At 44.1% G+C, this 16,970-nt stretch overlaps 2 protein-coding genes across 2 annotated transcripts in view; both read left to right on the top strand.

Moving 5' to 3' along the window:
* The first annotated feature begins 3,711 nt into the window (after positions 1-3,711).
* Positions 3,712-14,143, top strand: LOC134292273 (zinc finger protein ZFP2-like). Its single transcript, XM_062972833.1, has 2 exons — positions 3,712-3,765; positions 9,104-14,143. Exon 2 carries the CDS (start codon positions 9,413-9,415, stop codon positions 10,472-10,474), a length of 1,062 nt encoding a protein of 353 aa, XP_062828903.1. The 5' UTR covers positions 3,712-3,765; positions 9,104-9,412; the 3' UTR covers positions 10,475-14,143.
* LOC134292346 (zinc finger protein 239-like) overlaps positions 3,715-16,970 on the top strand; it is a 29,891-nt gene continuing 16,635 nt past the window's right edge. Inside the window, exon 1 of the mRNA XM_062972824.1 lies at positions 3,715-3,765. The gene's annotated coding sequence lies outside the window, so the exon portion shown is untranslated. The remainder of the gene's footprint in view (positions 3,766-16,970) is intronic.

Raw genomic sequence — 16,970 nt, 5'->3', positions numbered from 1 at the left:
GTCTCTTCAGCCACCTAAGAACCCATCCTCACGACAACAGGAACAGAGGACCATCATCCTCGAACTACGAGGGATCGTCTAAGTAAGCAAGTTCTTGGAATCTTCTCGTAGTTGACTACAGTGTGTTATTGTGGATATATTGATGCCTCACTTAATCTTAATTAGACTTACTTAGTCCTGCTTCCATTCAAGGCCTTTGCGTGTTCTTAGTACAGTAGAGTCTCACTTATCCAAGCTAAACCGGCCAGCAGAAGCTTGGATAAGCGAATATCTTGGATAATAAGGAGGGATTAAGGAAAAGCCTATTAAACATCAAATTAGGTTATGATTTTACAAATTAAGCACCAAAACATCATGTTATGCAACAAATTTGACAGAAAAAGTAGTTCAATACGCAGTAATTAATTCATAATTACTGAATTTACGAATTTAGCACCAAAATATCACGATATATTGAAAACATTGACTACAAAAATGGCTTGGATAATCCAGAGGCTTGGATAAGCGAGGCTTGGATAAGTGAGACTCTACTGTATTCTAAATGTTGGAGACTAGCCCGGAGGGAGGAAAAGGAGAGAATTCCAGGAGAGCAATAAAACAAGCCTTTTATTGTTATCACAGCTGATGATAAGGCAAAATAGTAGATACAAATAGCCGTCACAACATGTGCGTAGCAAACAAAGAATTTATATCTCGGCTTATCTAAAATTGATCTATGGCTGAGGGTCTTCCCCACCTTCCACACCTATTTTGGCACAAGTGATACCAATGACCTAACTTGTTTACTCCGAGCTTTCTTCTCTCTTTGAAACTTCCTGGAGAAAGGCACCAGCTCACAGGAAGGGAGGGAGGGGCATATGCACAGGCAAAGCTACATAGGCAATAGTTTATTTATTTTATTTATTTATTTGCAGCATTTATATTCCGCCCTTCTCACCCTGAAGGGAACTCAGGGTGGATCACATTACACATATAGGCAAACATTTAATGCCTTTTAACATAGAACAAAGACAAACAAACATAGGCTCCGAGAGGGCCTCGAACTCATGACCTCCTGGTCAGAGTGGTTCATTGCAGTTAATTGCAGCTGGCTTGCTCTCCCGTCTGCGCCACAGCCCCGGGCTAGTTTACTATTTTTCTGGCTTATGGTCCCTACATAAACATAAACATAGGCACATACTTATGGTGACTATGATTGTTGTACCAATCCTGGAGATCAGGAACAACGGCTTCAAAGGACAGGAAAGAAAGGAGATCCCACCTGAACATCAGGAAGACATTCCTGACTGTGAGAGCTGTTCAACTGTGGAACTCCCTGCTGCAGAGTGTGGCGGAGGCTCCTTCTTTAGAGGCTGGATTGATATCTGTCGGGGGTGCTTTAAAGGCGATTTTCCTGCTTCTTGTCAGAATGGGGTTGGACTGGATGGCCCACCAGGTCTCTTCCAACTCTAGGAGTCTATGCGATGGAGTGATAAAAAAAAAAAAAAGCCTTGGTCGGGAGACTTCTCTGGGACTGACTCCAGCTCCCAGCATCCACAACCCTCCTGCCAAAGCCTTCTTTCTGCAGGGATGATGGGAGTTGTAGTCCAGAAGGGGGCACGCAGCAGGAGATTCCCAGGCTTCCCATGTCACTGTAGTCCTCTCTTTGGACTACAGCTCCCAGAAGCCTCTGCTGCCTCAGGCAATGGCCCGGGATTCTGGATGATAGAGTCTAAAGGAGCTTGGGAAGGACGAGCCTCATCCCAGCCTCCTCTCTCTCATTCTCTTCCTACAGATCAGGGGTCCCCAAACTTTTTAAACAGGGGGCCAGTTCACAATCCTTCGGACCGTTGGAGGGCCGGACTATAGTTGGCCACCGAGCAATAATAATTAATAATAATAATAAGAGCAATAATAATAAAAAGAGGGTTGGAAGAGATCCCTTGGGCCATTGCGTCCAATCCCCTTCTGCCTTTGTGTACCAAAAGCACAAGCAAAGCACCCCTGACAGATGGCCTCCCAGCCTCAATGTTAATAATAATAATAATAATAATAGCAATAGTAATAATAAAAGGGTTGGAAGAGACCCTTTGGGCCATTGAGTCCAACCCCTGTCTGCCTCTGTGCACCAAAAGCACAAGCAAAGCACCCCTGACAGATGGCCACCCAGCCTCAATGTTAATAATAATAATAATAATAATAATAATAATAGCAATAGTAATAATAAAAGGGTTGGAAGAGACCCTTTGGGCCATTGAGTCCAACCCCCTACTGCCTTTGTGCACCGAAAACACAAGCAAAGCACCCCTGACAGATGGCCACCCAGCCTCAATGTTAATAATAATAATAATAATAATAATAATAATAATAATAATAATGAGGGTTGGAAGAGACACCTTGGGCCATTACGTCCAACCCCTGTCTGCCTCTGTGCACCAAAAGCACAAACAAAGCACCCCTGACAGATGGCCACCCAGCCTTAATGTTAATAATAATAATAATAATAATAATAATAATAGCAATAGTAATAATAAAAGGGTTGGAAGAGACCCTTTGGGCCATTGAGTCCAACCCCCTACTGCCTTTGTGCACCGAAAACACAAGCAAAGCACCCTTGACAGATGGCCACCCAGCCTCAATGTTAATAATAATAATAATAATAATAATAATAATAGCAATAGTAATAATAAAAGGGTTGGAAGAGACCCTTTGGGCCATTGCGTCCAATCCCCTACTGCTTTTGTGCACCGAAAACACAAGCAAAGCACCCCTGACAGATGGCCACCCAGCCTCAATGTTAATAATAATAATAATAATAATAATAATAATAATAATAATAGCAATAGTAATAATAAAAGGGTTGGAAGAGACCCTTTGGGCCATTGAGTCCAACCCCCTACTGCCTTTGTGCACCGAAAACACAAGCAAAGCACCCCTGACAGATGGCCACCCAGCCTCAATGTTAATAATAATAATAATAATAATAATAATAATAATAATAATAATAATAATGAGGGTTGGAAGAGACACCTTGGGCCATTACGTCCAACCCCTGTCTGCCTCTGTGCACCAAAAGCACAAGCAAAGCACCCCTGACAGACGGCCACCCAGCCTTAATGTCAATAATAATAATAATAATAATAATAATAATAATAATGAGGGTTGGAAGAGACACCTTGGGCCATTACGTCCAACCCCTGTCTGCCTCTGTGCACCAAAAGCACAAGCAAAGCACCCCTGACAGATGGCCACCCAGCCTTAATGTCAATAATAATAATAATAATAATAATAATAATAATAATGAGGGTTGGAAGAGACACCTTGGGCCATTACGTCCAACCCCTGTCTGCCTCTGTGCACCAAAAGCACAAGCAAAGCACCCCTGACAGATGGCCACCCAGCCTTAATGTCAATAATAATAATAATAATAATAATAATAATAATAATAATAATAATAATAATAATAATAATAATAAGGGTTGTAAGAGAAGAAGAGACCCCTTGGGTCATTTAGCCCAACCCCCTTCTGCCCTTGTGCCGTGGGGGCCGGATAAATGGCTTCAATGGGCCGCATCCGGCCCCCGGGCCTTACTTTGGGGACTCCTGCTACAGATCAATACAGCCAGGCCACGCCCCTCTATGGTTCGCCTGCCCGCTGCCGCCATGTTTAGACCGGGCGGAAGTAGAGAGGAAGCGGAAGAGAAGTAGGTGACGCAATTCTCTCTGGGCTCACTTCCGGAGGAGAAGGGAGAAAGACAGGCCTTCCGGAGAGAGAGGGAGGAGGAGGTAAGGCCTTTGGGCTCCCAACTCCTCTTTCCTTCTTTTTTGGGGGAATGGCGAGGATTGGGGGGAAGGGGGAAGGCCTCTGAATGCCTGCCTTGATTGATCCCAACTAGTTTGTGGACACGGCGGTGCCCGGGTTCTTAGGCGAAGGCCTTGTTTGTTTTGGGGATGTTGGGTAATACCACTTAAGTTTCGTCCAGATCCGTCGTTGGCTGGGTTCTAGGCTCTCTGGATAAGGGTGAACTACAACTCCCATATGCCAAGGAAAGTCACCCCGAAAGCAGGCCTGTATTCACAGTTGGCCATGTTGGGTCTGTGTGCCAAGTTTGGTCCAGATCTGACGTCAGAACTGGGTTCAGTGCTTTCTGGATGCAGGTGAACTACAATTCCCAAAATCAAGGTCCACTCTATGCCAAATTTGTTCCCGGTCCATTGTTGGTTTGGGTCACAGTATTTCTGGATGTAGGTGAACTACAATTCCCAAAATCAAGGTCCACTCTATGCCAAATTTGGTCCCGGTCCATTGTTGGCGGCGGTCACAGTATTTCTGGATGTAGGTGAACTATAACTCCCAAAATCAAGGTCCATTCCCACTAACCTCTGCAGCCTGTTCAGATGGTCATGGGGCTTCTCTCTGCCAAGTCTGGTCCCAGTCCATTGTCGGTGGGGGTCACAGTTTCTTTGGATGCAGGTGAACTACAATTCCCAAAATCAAGGTCCACTCCCACTAACCCCTATAGTATGTTCAATTCGTCATGGGGCTTCTCTGTGCCAAATTTGGTCCTGGTCCATTGTCGGTGGGGGTCACAGTATTTCTGAATTCCCAAAATCAAGGTCCATTCCCACTAACCCAGGGGTCCTCAAACTTTTTACGTGGAGGGCCGTTTCATGGTTCCTCAGATTGTTGAGAGGCCGAAGTATCATTTGAAAACATAATGACCAAATTCCTATGCACACTGCACACACCTTATTTGTGGTGCAAAAAACCCTCCCAGCAACAGTTACTTATTTATTTACTACATTTATACCCCACCCTCTCTCACCCCGAAGGAGATTCAGAACGGCTTACAAGTTGTATGTACATACAATATATTATATTATTAGGTAAAAGTCAAGGTTTCCCCTGACGTTAAGTCCAGTCCTGTCTGACTCTGGGGATTGGTGCTCATCTCCATTTCTAAGCTGAAGAGCCGGTGTTGTCCGTAGACACCTCCAAGGTCATGTGGCCACTGGCATGACTGCATGGAGTGCTGTTACCTTCCCACCAGAGCGGGTACCTATTGATCTACTCACATTGGCATGTTTTCGAACTGCTAGGTTGGCAGGAGCTGGAACTAACAGCAGCCGCTCACGCCGCTCCCGGGATTTGAACCTGGGACCTTTTGGTCTCCAGCTCAGTGCTTTAATGCACTTCACCACTGGGGCTCCTATTAGCATATTATTAGCATAGCACAATACAGTAGAGTCTTGCTTATCCAACGTAAACGGGCCGGCAGAACGTTGGATAAGCGAATATGTTGGATAATAAGGAGAGATTAAGGAAAAGCCTATTGAACATCAAATTAGGTTATGATTTTACACATTAAGCACCAAAACATCATGTTATACAACAAATTTGACAGAAAAAGTAGTTCAATAAACAGTAATGCTATGTATTAATCACTGTGTTTACGAATTTAGCACCAAAATATCACAATGTATTGAAAACATTGACTACAAAAATGCGTTGGATAATCCAGAATGTTGGATAAGCGAGTGTTGGATAAGTGAGACTCTACTGTATTACTATATTGTACTATACCATTATACTGTAATATTATTAGTAATATTACATTTAATATATAATTAATATTAATATATAAATATTAATTAATATTAATATGTAAACTTATCAGGATTTCAGTGGGAAGTGTGGGCCTGCTTCTGCCCAATGAGATAGTCAAGTAGGATTGTAGTTGTTGTGTGCCTTTAAGTCATTTCAGACTTTGGCCGAGCCTAAGTGTAAAACTGAGGGCGGGGGCCAGGTAAATGGCCTTGGAGGGCCGCATCCAGCCCCTGGGCCTTAGTTTGGGGACACCTGCACTAACCCCTGCAGTGTGTTCAGTTGCTCATGGGGCTTATTTATTATTAATTAATTTATTTATAAGATTTATATCCCGCCCTTCTCACCCGAGGGGACTCAGGGCGGCTTACAAAAATTGGCAAAATTTAATGCGCAAAGAATACAATCATAAAAGCAAAACAATACATATAGATCTATTAATAACACTGTTTATTTTTCTTCTTCATGTCAGGAGCAACCGGAGTTGCTTCTGGAGTGAGAGAATTGACCATCTGCAAGGACGTTGCCCAGGGGATGTTTTTACCATCCTTGTGGGAGGCTTCTCTCATGTCCCTGCATGGAGCTGGAGCTGATAGAGGGAGCTCATCTGCGCTCTCCCCGGGTGGGATTTGAACCTGGCAGCCTTCAGGTCAGCAACCCAACCTTCAAGTCACAAGGCTTTTATCCCCTAGGCCATCAAAGGCTCCATTGTTAAATACATTATAAAAACATAGATATATAATTAATTCGATACACCCAAGATCCTCATGCTTCATCCTTAAATCAGGGCATGTCGACTTTATCATTTACTCATCAAAAGCTTGGGCACACAACCATGTTTTCACGGCCCTTCTGAAACCCAGAAGGGTAGGAGCCTGTCAGATATCTCCAGGGAGGGTGTTCCACAGCTGGGGAGCCACCACCAAGAAGGCCCTGGCCCTCATTCCCACCAGCCGTGCTTGTGAGGCAGGTGGGACCGAGAGCAGGGCCTTTTCAGATGATCTTAGTGATCTTATTGGTTCATAGGAGGAGATCCGTTCGGACAAGTAAATTGGCTTCTCTGTGCCAAGCCTGGTCCCAGACCATATACATATATTTAATCACTATCAAGAGCAGGGGTGATGAGGTTGTGTGGTAAGCCCCTGACTGAGGCTTCAGCAAGCTAAAATGAAAAACACGGTGCAAATGTTGAGAGTTTTTGAGGAGGTCCAGTTTGGCGGTTAGAGAAAGGACCATAAAAGGACTGTAAAAGGACCAATATACTTGGAAGCCTTGCTTTAAAAAAAATTGAAAGCAACTACACAGATTGCAGGGGTTTCAGATTCCCGTTTGCTCTTCCTTTTCCCTCTGCATGTCTTCTCCAAATCTCTTTGGCCTGTTCCAGTTCCTCTTCTGTGTGAGGCCAGACATCTTTGACCTTCAGTGCCCAATCTGACGATGCCAGGAGTCAAAGGGGATGGACATCCAGTCTTGCAATTTACAGGGTTATATTATTACAATTATCATCATCGTCATTATTTCTATCTTGCTTTATTTCTCTTGATAGTAGACCCAAAGCGGGGTAACGATAAAAGCAACACAAAAACACACAAACATTGAAATAGAATTAAACATTACCACTATTTAAAAATAAACAGCTTAAACCTACAAGGAAAGTATTATAAGTCATCTCAGCAAAAGAGAGCAGTCCCAGCCAGTCATCTCCTTGGAGATTAAGGTAGCAATGCAAGACGTACTGAAGCACCTGCTTGAAGCTTTCAGTTGGGCCAATAAATTTGAGAGAAATAAGCAGGATGTATACTGAGGCAAATTGGGCCGCGTGATCTGTCATTATTCTTAGAGGGATGCCATGGTAGTTGGGAATGTGGTCAATGAATTCACTGGTTAATTGGGGGGGGGGGGGGCACTGGTCTGGTGGCACAAGCTATACAATGCGCTGCTTAGGAAACAAGCCTGGCACTACCCAGATGACAGTCTCAGCTCAGCTGACAGGTGATCTTCAAAAAAATAAACCCTGCAAATGGGCCTTTTGTGGTTGTAGTGAACTTGATGGATTCCTTCCTGCCCCTTTAGCTGTAACACAAACATAGTCGTTAACACATCATCATAGTTCTGTCCACAATATGGTCCCCTGAGCAAATCCAGGATTTTTACAAACCAAAAATGTCCTGCTGTCTTTACATTTTTAACTTTTCCCATCATTTCCTTTCTTGGCTACAAATTGTCCTTTCTAAAATTGGCTGAATTGAGCAGAACTAGACAGACAACATTTCTCCCATCCCAACCCCAGATATTACTGGACTCCAGTCCCCATTATCCACTGCCTGTCTGTGTGGGAAGGGTTGAATACAGCAACATCTGGAGGGCAGCAGGATTCAGACCCGCTCTGGGGGTGTAGAATCATAGAATAGTAGAGTTGGAAGAGACCTCATGGGCCATCCAGTCCAACCCCCTGCTAAGAAGCAGGAAATCGCATTCAAAGCACCCCCGACAGATGGCCATCCAGCCTCTGCTTAAAAGCCTCCAAAGAAGGAGCCTCCACCACAGTCCGGGGGAGAGAGTTCCACTGCCGAACAGCCTTTTTCACAGTGAGGAAGTTCTTCCTGATGTTCAGGTGGAATTTCCTTTCCTGTAGTTTGAAGCCGTTGTTCTGCGTCCTAGTCTGCAGGGCAGCAGAAAACAAGCTTGCTCCCTCCTCCCTAGGACTTCCCCTCACATATTTGTACATGGCTATCATGTCTCCTCAGTTTATCCTTGTGTATCCACCAGTTTCCACTCTATCCTTTCTCTCATATACTAATGCTAGACCCAGTACTCTCCATCCTGTCCTTCTGCATGCATGTCTCTGTTTTTGTTGCCTAAGTATAGAATTTTGCCTTTGCCTTTCTCTTTGTAGTTGTTTTATCTCTGCATTTGTTCATACCGTCGTGGCATAATTTTTGTATGACTGCAATCTATCAAAGGAACTTTGCTGTCTGCTGTGCTGTCAATATCTCCATGTATTTTGCTTTAGAAACAGGGGACAAGAACCATACTGCAGTGATAAAGAAGACCAGGAACGTCTTTTTTCTGGCTCAGTAGAAATCCACACAAGGCAATGAAGTATTTTTCTCCCAAGACTGATTGCATGGGGTAGTCTGTTCATTCATCTGAGTTGTGTTGTCAGAAAGCAGAGGGTCTAGAAAGGAAATGTTTTTCCAACCTTAGCTTCATTTTGTGCTGGCCATATTGTAAGATCTCATTTTTTTTTACAAAGGTTAGGTTAAAGTGTTAAAGTGCAGTGCAAAAAAAATCTCACAAACAGAATATTGGGTCACTGTACCCTTTGTATCTGGGCAGGGGTTGTTCTTTATTGAGCAGGTGTTACAATATTTCTCACCAAGCAACGGACTCTTCTCAAGTGGTCCAGTCTTTCTCTTCTCTTCCCCTTGGTTTGCTACATCATTAGGCTATTGTGCTTGATGTCCAATGAGCTCTTTCCACGTTGAAATACTGTTTTTCTTCTCGTTCATCTGGCAGGTAACCTCTGAACAAATCTTGCAAAGAACACCTTGTGAGAGCTCTGCCCTAGGGATGCTCTAAGTCTGAAATGACTTGCAGCTACACAGCAATGACAGGACCAAGAAATAAATAGAAGAAAAATATATTTCAGGCTACATACCTGTCTAATCAAGGGGGAAAGGGAAGCCTGTGCTGTGAAAAAAAAGGGCTTAGGAAAGAGACCAGAAGACAGCAGCAATACAAAGACTGAGAAGAAGAAATATTATTCCCTTCAAGAGTTCATATCTGTACCCTTCTGGCTAATATTTGAATCATAAATTTAAAGGAATGGAAAGCCTTCTGCATCCCTATTCCACATTACGCTCAGGGGGGAAGTTTCATCAGTGTATGGAATGTGGAAAATGTTTCACTGGGAGAAGTTATCTTACTGTACATGAACGGACCCACACTAGGGAGAAGCCCTTTGAATGCATAGAATGTGGAAGGAGATTCAGTCGAAGTGACAATCTCTTTACTCATCAGAGGACCCACACTGGGGAGAAGCCATATAAATGCACGGAATGTGGAAAGAGCTTCAGTCGGAGTGACAATCTATATTCCCATCAAAGGCGCCACACAGGAGAGAAGCCATATAAATGCATGGAATGTGGAATGGGCTTCTGTCGCAGTGAAGATCTGTGTTCACATCAAAGGACCCACACAGAGGAGAAGCCATATGAATGCACTGAATGTTTAAAGAGGTTCAGTTCTAGTAGCAATCTGCGTTCCCATCAAAGGACCCACACAGGGGAGAAGCCCTATAAATGCATGGAATGTGGAAAGAGCTTTGCTTCTAGCACCAATCTGTGTTCCCATCAAAGGTTCCACACAGGGGAGAAGCCACATAAATGCATGGAATGTGGAAAGAGCTTCTGTCTCAGTGGAGATCTGCGTTCGCATCAAAGGATCCACGCAGGAGAGAAACCATATCAATGTATGGAATGTAAAAAGACTTTCAGTTCCAGTAGCAATCTGTGTTCCCATCAAAGGTTCCACACAGGGAAGAGGCCACATAAATGCATGGAATGTGGAAAGAGCTTCTGTCTCAGTGGGGATCTCCGTTCGCATCAAAGGACCCACACTGGAGAGAGGCCATATCAATGCATGGAATGTGGAAAGAAGTTCAGTAGGAGTAGCAATCTGTGTTCTCATCAACGGATCCACACAGGGGAGAAGCCACATAAATGCTTGGAATGTGAAAAGAGCTTCTATCACAGTAGAGATCTGCGTTCACATCAAAGGACCCACACTGGAGAGAAGCCATATCAATGCATGGAATGTGGAAAGAGCTTCAGTAGGAGTAGCAATCTGTGTTCCCATCAAAGGACCCACACAGGGGAGAAGCCATAGAAATGCATAGAATGTGGAAAGACCTTCAAGAAAAACTCCAACCCAACGTCAAGAGAGTTCAGCATACAGTAAACATTGAAAAACTCACACATAGTTTGAGTAGAAGACCTGCCTTTGTGTTTCCTAGTTCTCCTAAAAAGAACCATTATATTTCCCCAGACAAGGGCCCTATCCCTCCCTAGGCAGATAAAGCCTTTATGCGACCACTTGCTCAGCTGGTCCGAGATTTCGGGCTCGAGTGTTATCAATATGCTGACGACACTCAGCTTGTGTTAAAGATGGAAGGCCGACCGGATTCTGTACCCGACAATTTTCATCAGTGCCTCAAGGCCATTATTGGATCGTTGCATTCCAGTAGGTTGAGGGTGAGTCCAGCAAAGACGGAGATCCTTTGGCTGGGCTGACCAGGCAGTGGGGACATCCAGTTGCCAATCCTGGATGGCGAAGCGCTACGCCCGTCTTCACTAGTAAAGAGTCTGGGAGTCCTCTTGGACCCTTCACTGACGATGGAGGCCCAGGTCTCTGCCGTTAGCAAAACCGCCTTTTTTCATCTTCGGCAGGCTAGACGGCTAGCCTCCTATCTGTCTAGGGACAACCTGGCTACGGTGATCCAGGCTACGGTCATCTCGAGACTGGACTACTGTAATGCCCTTTACATCGGCCTTCCTGTGTCGGTGATCTGGAAGCTCAAATTGGTGTAAAATGCAGCTGCCCGGCTCCTTGCGGGAGTCCCGATGAGATGCCACATAACACCAATCTTACAGCAGCTGCACTGGTTACCAATTGAGCACCGGATCACTTTCAAAGTGATGGTATTTATTTATTTATTTATTTACAGAATTTATACCCCGCCCTTCTCACCCGGGGGGACTCAGGGCGGCTTACACAGTTGTCAGGGCGGCTTACTTACCTTTAAGGCCTTACATGGTCTAGGGCCGATGTACCCGAGGGACCGCCTCACTCCCTACAAACCCCAGAGATCCCTCCGTTCTGAGGACCAAGACCTGTTGGAAGTCCCCAGTTTTAAGGCCTTGCGTCTAACAGCAACTAGACGCAGAGCCTTTTCAGCAGTGGCGCCATCTCTCTGGAACACCTTGCCACCTGAAGTCCGTGCCTTGCGGGACCTGTTGGCTTTCCGCAGGTCCCGCAAGACACACCTGTTTCGGCAGGCCTTTGAGTTCTGTTAGATGTTTTAAAAGGTGTTTTTAGGATGTTTTTAAGATATTTTTAAAAGATGTTTTAAGATGTTTTTAAATTGTTGATTTTAGCCGGTTCTTGTAAGCCGCCCCGAGCCCTAGGGGAGTGGCGGCATATAAGTTTGAAAAATAAATAAATAGATAGATAAAGAATGGGAGGATGGAGGGAATGAAGAAAGCCGCAGCTTTACTCACCATCTGTCATTGAATGCAGTTCTCCCACACTCTTCACAGTATTGTAGCAAATTTGGAAAGAGTTAACCTGACCCCGTGATCCCTAAGGGAAGCATCACAGACTTCTGGGATGCTCTGGGAAGGCTTGCTGAAATGAGCAGCAGCTGTGACCTCATGATAAAAGGACTCTGGAAAAAAACAGCACTTTGGTAGCACATGATGTCATACCTTCATACACTTGTCCTGTCCCTTGGTTCTGCTGCTCCTCGGTTAGAATTCTGGAGTTTGATATTGTCCATATAACCCTGTTCTGGACTCTGTTGTATCCCAAATCTTTGGGACTGATTTCCTGGCTTAATTTATGGACTTGGAGTTCAATATGTGTGATGAATGAATGAATGAATGAATGAATGAATGAAATTCAATGATTGGGTCTGGCTGGGGCCTCTCTGGAAAGACTAAAGACACCATCCTGAAAATGGCATTATGGAGGAGGTGAAGAATTTGATTAACTTTGGCGTGAAAAGTGCTAATGAAGAAAACTGCTGAATTGATGAGAACTGACCTGAGAACGTTGGGTGTAAATAACACATGTACATAGTCGGAAACAATTACTCTTTAAGTTTAGTAAGTTAGACAATGGCCATTTACTATTATTATTATTATTATTATTTTATTATGACACAGCAAACAAGATAGACATGCTGGATTTCATATCACAAAATCACAAGTCAAACACTTCCCAAGTGTCTAGGACTGTGTGATGTATTTTCGGATGATGCGTGCAGATCCCAGCAGGGTGGCCTTTTGCAGTTGGCAGATCGTAATTTTGTCAATGTCTATTGTTTCCAAATGCCGGCTGAGATCTTTTGGCACGGCACCCAATGTGCCCATCACCACCGGGACCACCTGCACTGGTTTCTGCCAGAGTCTTTATTATTATTATTATTATTATTATTATTATTATTATTATTATTATTATATTTGCTCAATCTCTCCCAAAGGGGACTCAGAACGGCTTAACATAAAAGCATTAGAATACAATTTAAAATATACAGATATGCAACCATTAAAACAAAATTAAATATAAACAGTATTTTAAAATCCACAGTTAAAATCCATTAAAACATATTCCAAGTTAAAAAACAGCACCCCCTGACTTGATCTTAAAAACATCTTTAGAAGCTTTAACCTTCCTTTAAGTTAAGTTTTAAACATCTGTTCAAAAATGGAAGAGGCTCTAGCAACTCTTAGCTGAATGACAAGTTGTCAATCAAGAAGAAGAAAAATAAAAAGTGCTACATAAAAGACCCATTTACTCTCTCAAAGTGTGATGAGTATGAATGTTGAAATGAATGGATTGAGTGAATGTTAGAATATATGTAAAATGTCCCCTTTTGTCTGTGTAACCAATATAGCAATTATAAAACCCAGCAAACATGCATAAAATGACACATAATAAATACTTTTAAATTCATAAAATGCAGCAGTGCCTATGGATAAAATTGACAGTCTTAAATTAGCAATCCAAGTGCCAGATTAAAGCAGTCACTAAGTCCTCGCATATAACCATTAAAATCTACTCCAGATCAAAGACCTGTCTAAAAAGCCATGTTTTTAGACGAGACTGAAAAGCTTGGAGAGTGGGGGCTAACCTTGGGAGGTTATTCCAGAGCCAGGAGGCCACCACCGAGGAGTCCCTCTCGTCCCCACCATCTGTACTTAGAATGGTGGTTGGACCGAGAGGAGGGCATCCCTGGAAGACCTCAGAGCCTGCGCCAATTCATAGAAGATGTGGTCTTGAAGATAGGTTGGACCCGAAGTATATAGTGCATTATAGGTAATAACATGCATTTGGAATTGGTCCTGGAAACTTGTCGGTAATCAGTGGAGCTGCCTTAATGGGGGCGTAGTATGCTCCCTATAGCTATCCCCCCGTTAGTAACCCTACCCCCTCCTGACTGCTTTCTTACTAAGGGATAACACATTGTAGGGCCACTTCATATCTATATGTTATATCTCTAGATTCCACCTGAACAGGGCTTGGTTATGGCACATTAGGAGGCCCAAACATCACCTCTCCCATAGAGCTTATTTTATATCTGCTTTTAATTATGATCTGTATTTTATCATTTTATTGTGCTATGTTTTAATGTATATTTGCTTCTGTTTTTATAATTGTATACGGCATCAAATATTTGCCTTTTGTATGTGTAAACCCCCTGAGTCCCTTCGGGGAGAGAGGGCGGGTGCGAAATAAAATTTTATTATTATTATGAAAACGTGTATAGTGTCTAGATCAGGCATGGACACTTTTGGGGGTTTGGGTTGTATTGCGGGCTGGGCAGGGCTGGGAGGGAGGGGGCAGGAGATTGGTGCAGGGGTGGTTGGTGCGGGGGCATTTGGTGCCTGGAGAATCTTCCTCTCAGCCTGGGGATGTGGCAGCCTACCGCATTCCCAGGCTGAGAGGAGACAGGCCGCTGCGGAGAGCTCTAGTGGCCATTGCCTCAGCGTGCCACCCCTCAGACCTGAGGTTCAACGAGCCCTACCTCATTTTCTATAGGGTCTTTGAATGCGATTTCCTGCTTCTTGGCAAGGGGTTGGACTGGATGGCCCATGAGGTCTCTTCCAACTCTACTAGAATCATAGAATAGTAGAGTTGGAAGAGACCTCATGGGCCATCCAGTCCAACCCCCCGCTAAGAAACAGGAAATCGCATTCAAAGCACCCCCGACAGATGGCCATCCAGCCTCTGCTTAAAAGCCTCCAAGGAAGGAGCCTCCACCACGGCCCCGGGGAGAGAGTTCCACTGTCGAACAGCCCTTCTCACAGTGAGGAAGTTCTTCCTGATGTTCAGGTGGAATCTCCTTTCCTGTAGTTTGAAGCCCTTGTTCCCTTGCGTCCTAGTCTGCAGGGCAGCAGAAAACAAGCTTGCTCCCTCCTCCCTATGACTTCCCTTCACGTATTTGTACATGGCTATCATGTCTCCTCTCAGCCTTCTCTTCTGCAGGCTAAACATGCCCAGCTCTTTAAGCCGCTCCTCATAGGGCTTGTTCTCCAGACCCTTGATCATTTGAGTCGCCCTCCTCTGGACGCTTTCCAGCTTGTCAACATTTCCCTTCATCTGCGGTGCCCAAAATTGGACACAGTGTGATTCCAGGTGTGGTCTGACCAAGGCAGAATAGAGGGAGCAGGACTTCCCTGGATCTAGACGCTATTCCCCTATTGATGCAGGCCAGAATCCCATTGGCTTTTTTAGCTGCCGCATCACATTGTTGGCTCATGTTTAACTTGTTGTCCACGAGGACTCCTATTCTATGAATCCGTGCTGTACTTCGCACAGACATTACTTTCCTTCCAATATCCATAATAAAGAAACAAGAACAATCATTATATATAAGAAGAGGACTCCGTTTGTATAAACAATTAAAGAACTAAAGGACATTTATAGTTTATGAGAAGAGGAGTAAATTCATCCTTCAAGAGAAAAATATTGTTTTTATTGTGAATGTGACAGTCCTTTGTTTGATTGTTTAACAATCACCCTTGGAGGACGTCAGGAGGGCTCTCCTGTTCTATAGAGAGAGAGCCCAGTCCATCAGAAAATCGCCCTGCCTATTTCTCTCTTATTGATTGATTGATTGATTTATTTGCAGTATTTATATTCTGTCCTCACCCTGAAGAGTACTTAGGGTGGATCATAATAAACATATACATGATAAACATTCAATGCAATTTATAAACATACAACACATACCAGCAGATAGAGGTACAGTAGAGTCTCACTTATCCAAGACCCGCTTATCCAACATTCTGGATTATCCAACACATTTTTGTAGTCAATGTTTTCAATACATCGTGATATTTTGGTGCTAAATTCGTAAATACAGTAATTACTACATAGCATTACTGTGTATTGAACTAATATTTATGTCAATTTTGTTGTATAACATGATGTTTTGGTGCTTCATTTGTAAAATCATAACCTAATTTGATTAATAGGCTTTTCCTTAATGCCTCCTTATTATCCAACATATTCGCTTATCCAACATTCTGCCGGCCCGTTTATGTTGGATAAGCGAGACTCTACTGTAATTTAATGTTCTTCCAACTTCTGCTTCAGGAGGTTATGCTATTTTTTGTGTGTGTCAGGAGCGACTTGAGAAACTGCAAGTCGCTTCTGGTGTGAGAGAATTGGCCGTCTGCAAGGACGTTGCCCAGGGGACGCCCGGATGTTTTGATGTTTTTATCATCCTTGTGGGAGGCTTCTCTCATGGCCCATGCATCCCGGGTGGGATTCGAACCTGGTAGCTTTCAGATCAGCAACCCAACCTTCAAGTCACAAGGCTTTAATCCACTACGCCACCAGAGGCGTAGTTATGCACAATTCTGACCACAGGGGGAGCTGTCGCTTCATCCACTATGATACCAAATCTTTTTTGATCGTAGTATTTCCTTCTTGCTCTTTGATCTCCGGCAGTTTTATGGTGTCGTAAATTAAATTAACCTTGCCTAAGCGGTCCCTAGTTGCAGTTGTTTTCGAACTGCATAGAGGGACAGTAAGCTAGGCTATTAAACGGTCGGGTACTCAATCCAACTCGGGCTTCAAATTCGCCACCTTCTGGTCGGCAGTGATCTATTGGTGCTGGCTATTAATGAGATGCGCTACAGCCTGGCCCACAGTTTGCCACAGACAAATTGGGAAATCTGGTTTCCTCCCAGCATCTGTCCCATTGGATCACATCGGTGATCAAACTTACCTACCTGCTTGTTCACCGACCTTCCCCCAACTTGGTGCGACCTCCGGCCACCAGGGGCCCTGCCATTTCCATGGCCTTCCTTGAAAGAATCCCGCTGGATGCAATCTGCAGAGCCACCATATGGGCCAGCCCAATGACATTTCTGTCTCAGTCCATACTGGACTCCAGGTCTTACTCGGACACTGCATTTGGGAGATCTGTCCTTTTCTCTTGTACTTACTTTACTTACTTAGGCGATCCCTCGTAGGCCGAGGATGATGGTCCTCCATTTCTGGTGTTTTGGGGATGGATCCATAGGTGGCTGAAGTGACCTATTCTTGATCCGCATGTTCTCCTGCAGTGAGGGCATTGGTTTCCAGATGAAAG

Source organism: Anolis carolinensis, chromosome 2 (genome assembly GCF_035594765.1).
Source record: "Anolis carolinensis isolate JA03-04 chromosome 2, rAnoCar3.1.pri, whole genome shotgun sequence".
Classification (NCBI taxonomy): Eukaryota; Metazoa; Chordata; class Lepidosauria; order Squamata; family Dactyloidae; genus Anolis; species Anolis carolinensis.
The sequence above is the reverse complement of the archived record's forward strand: the minus strand, read 5'-3'. Positions and strand labels throughout refer to the sequence as shown.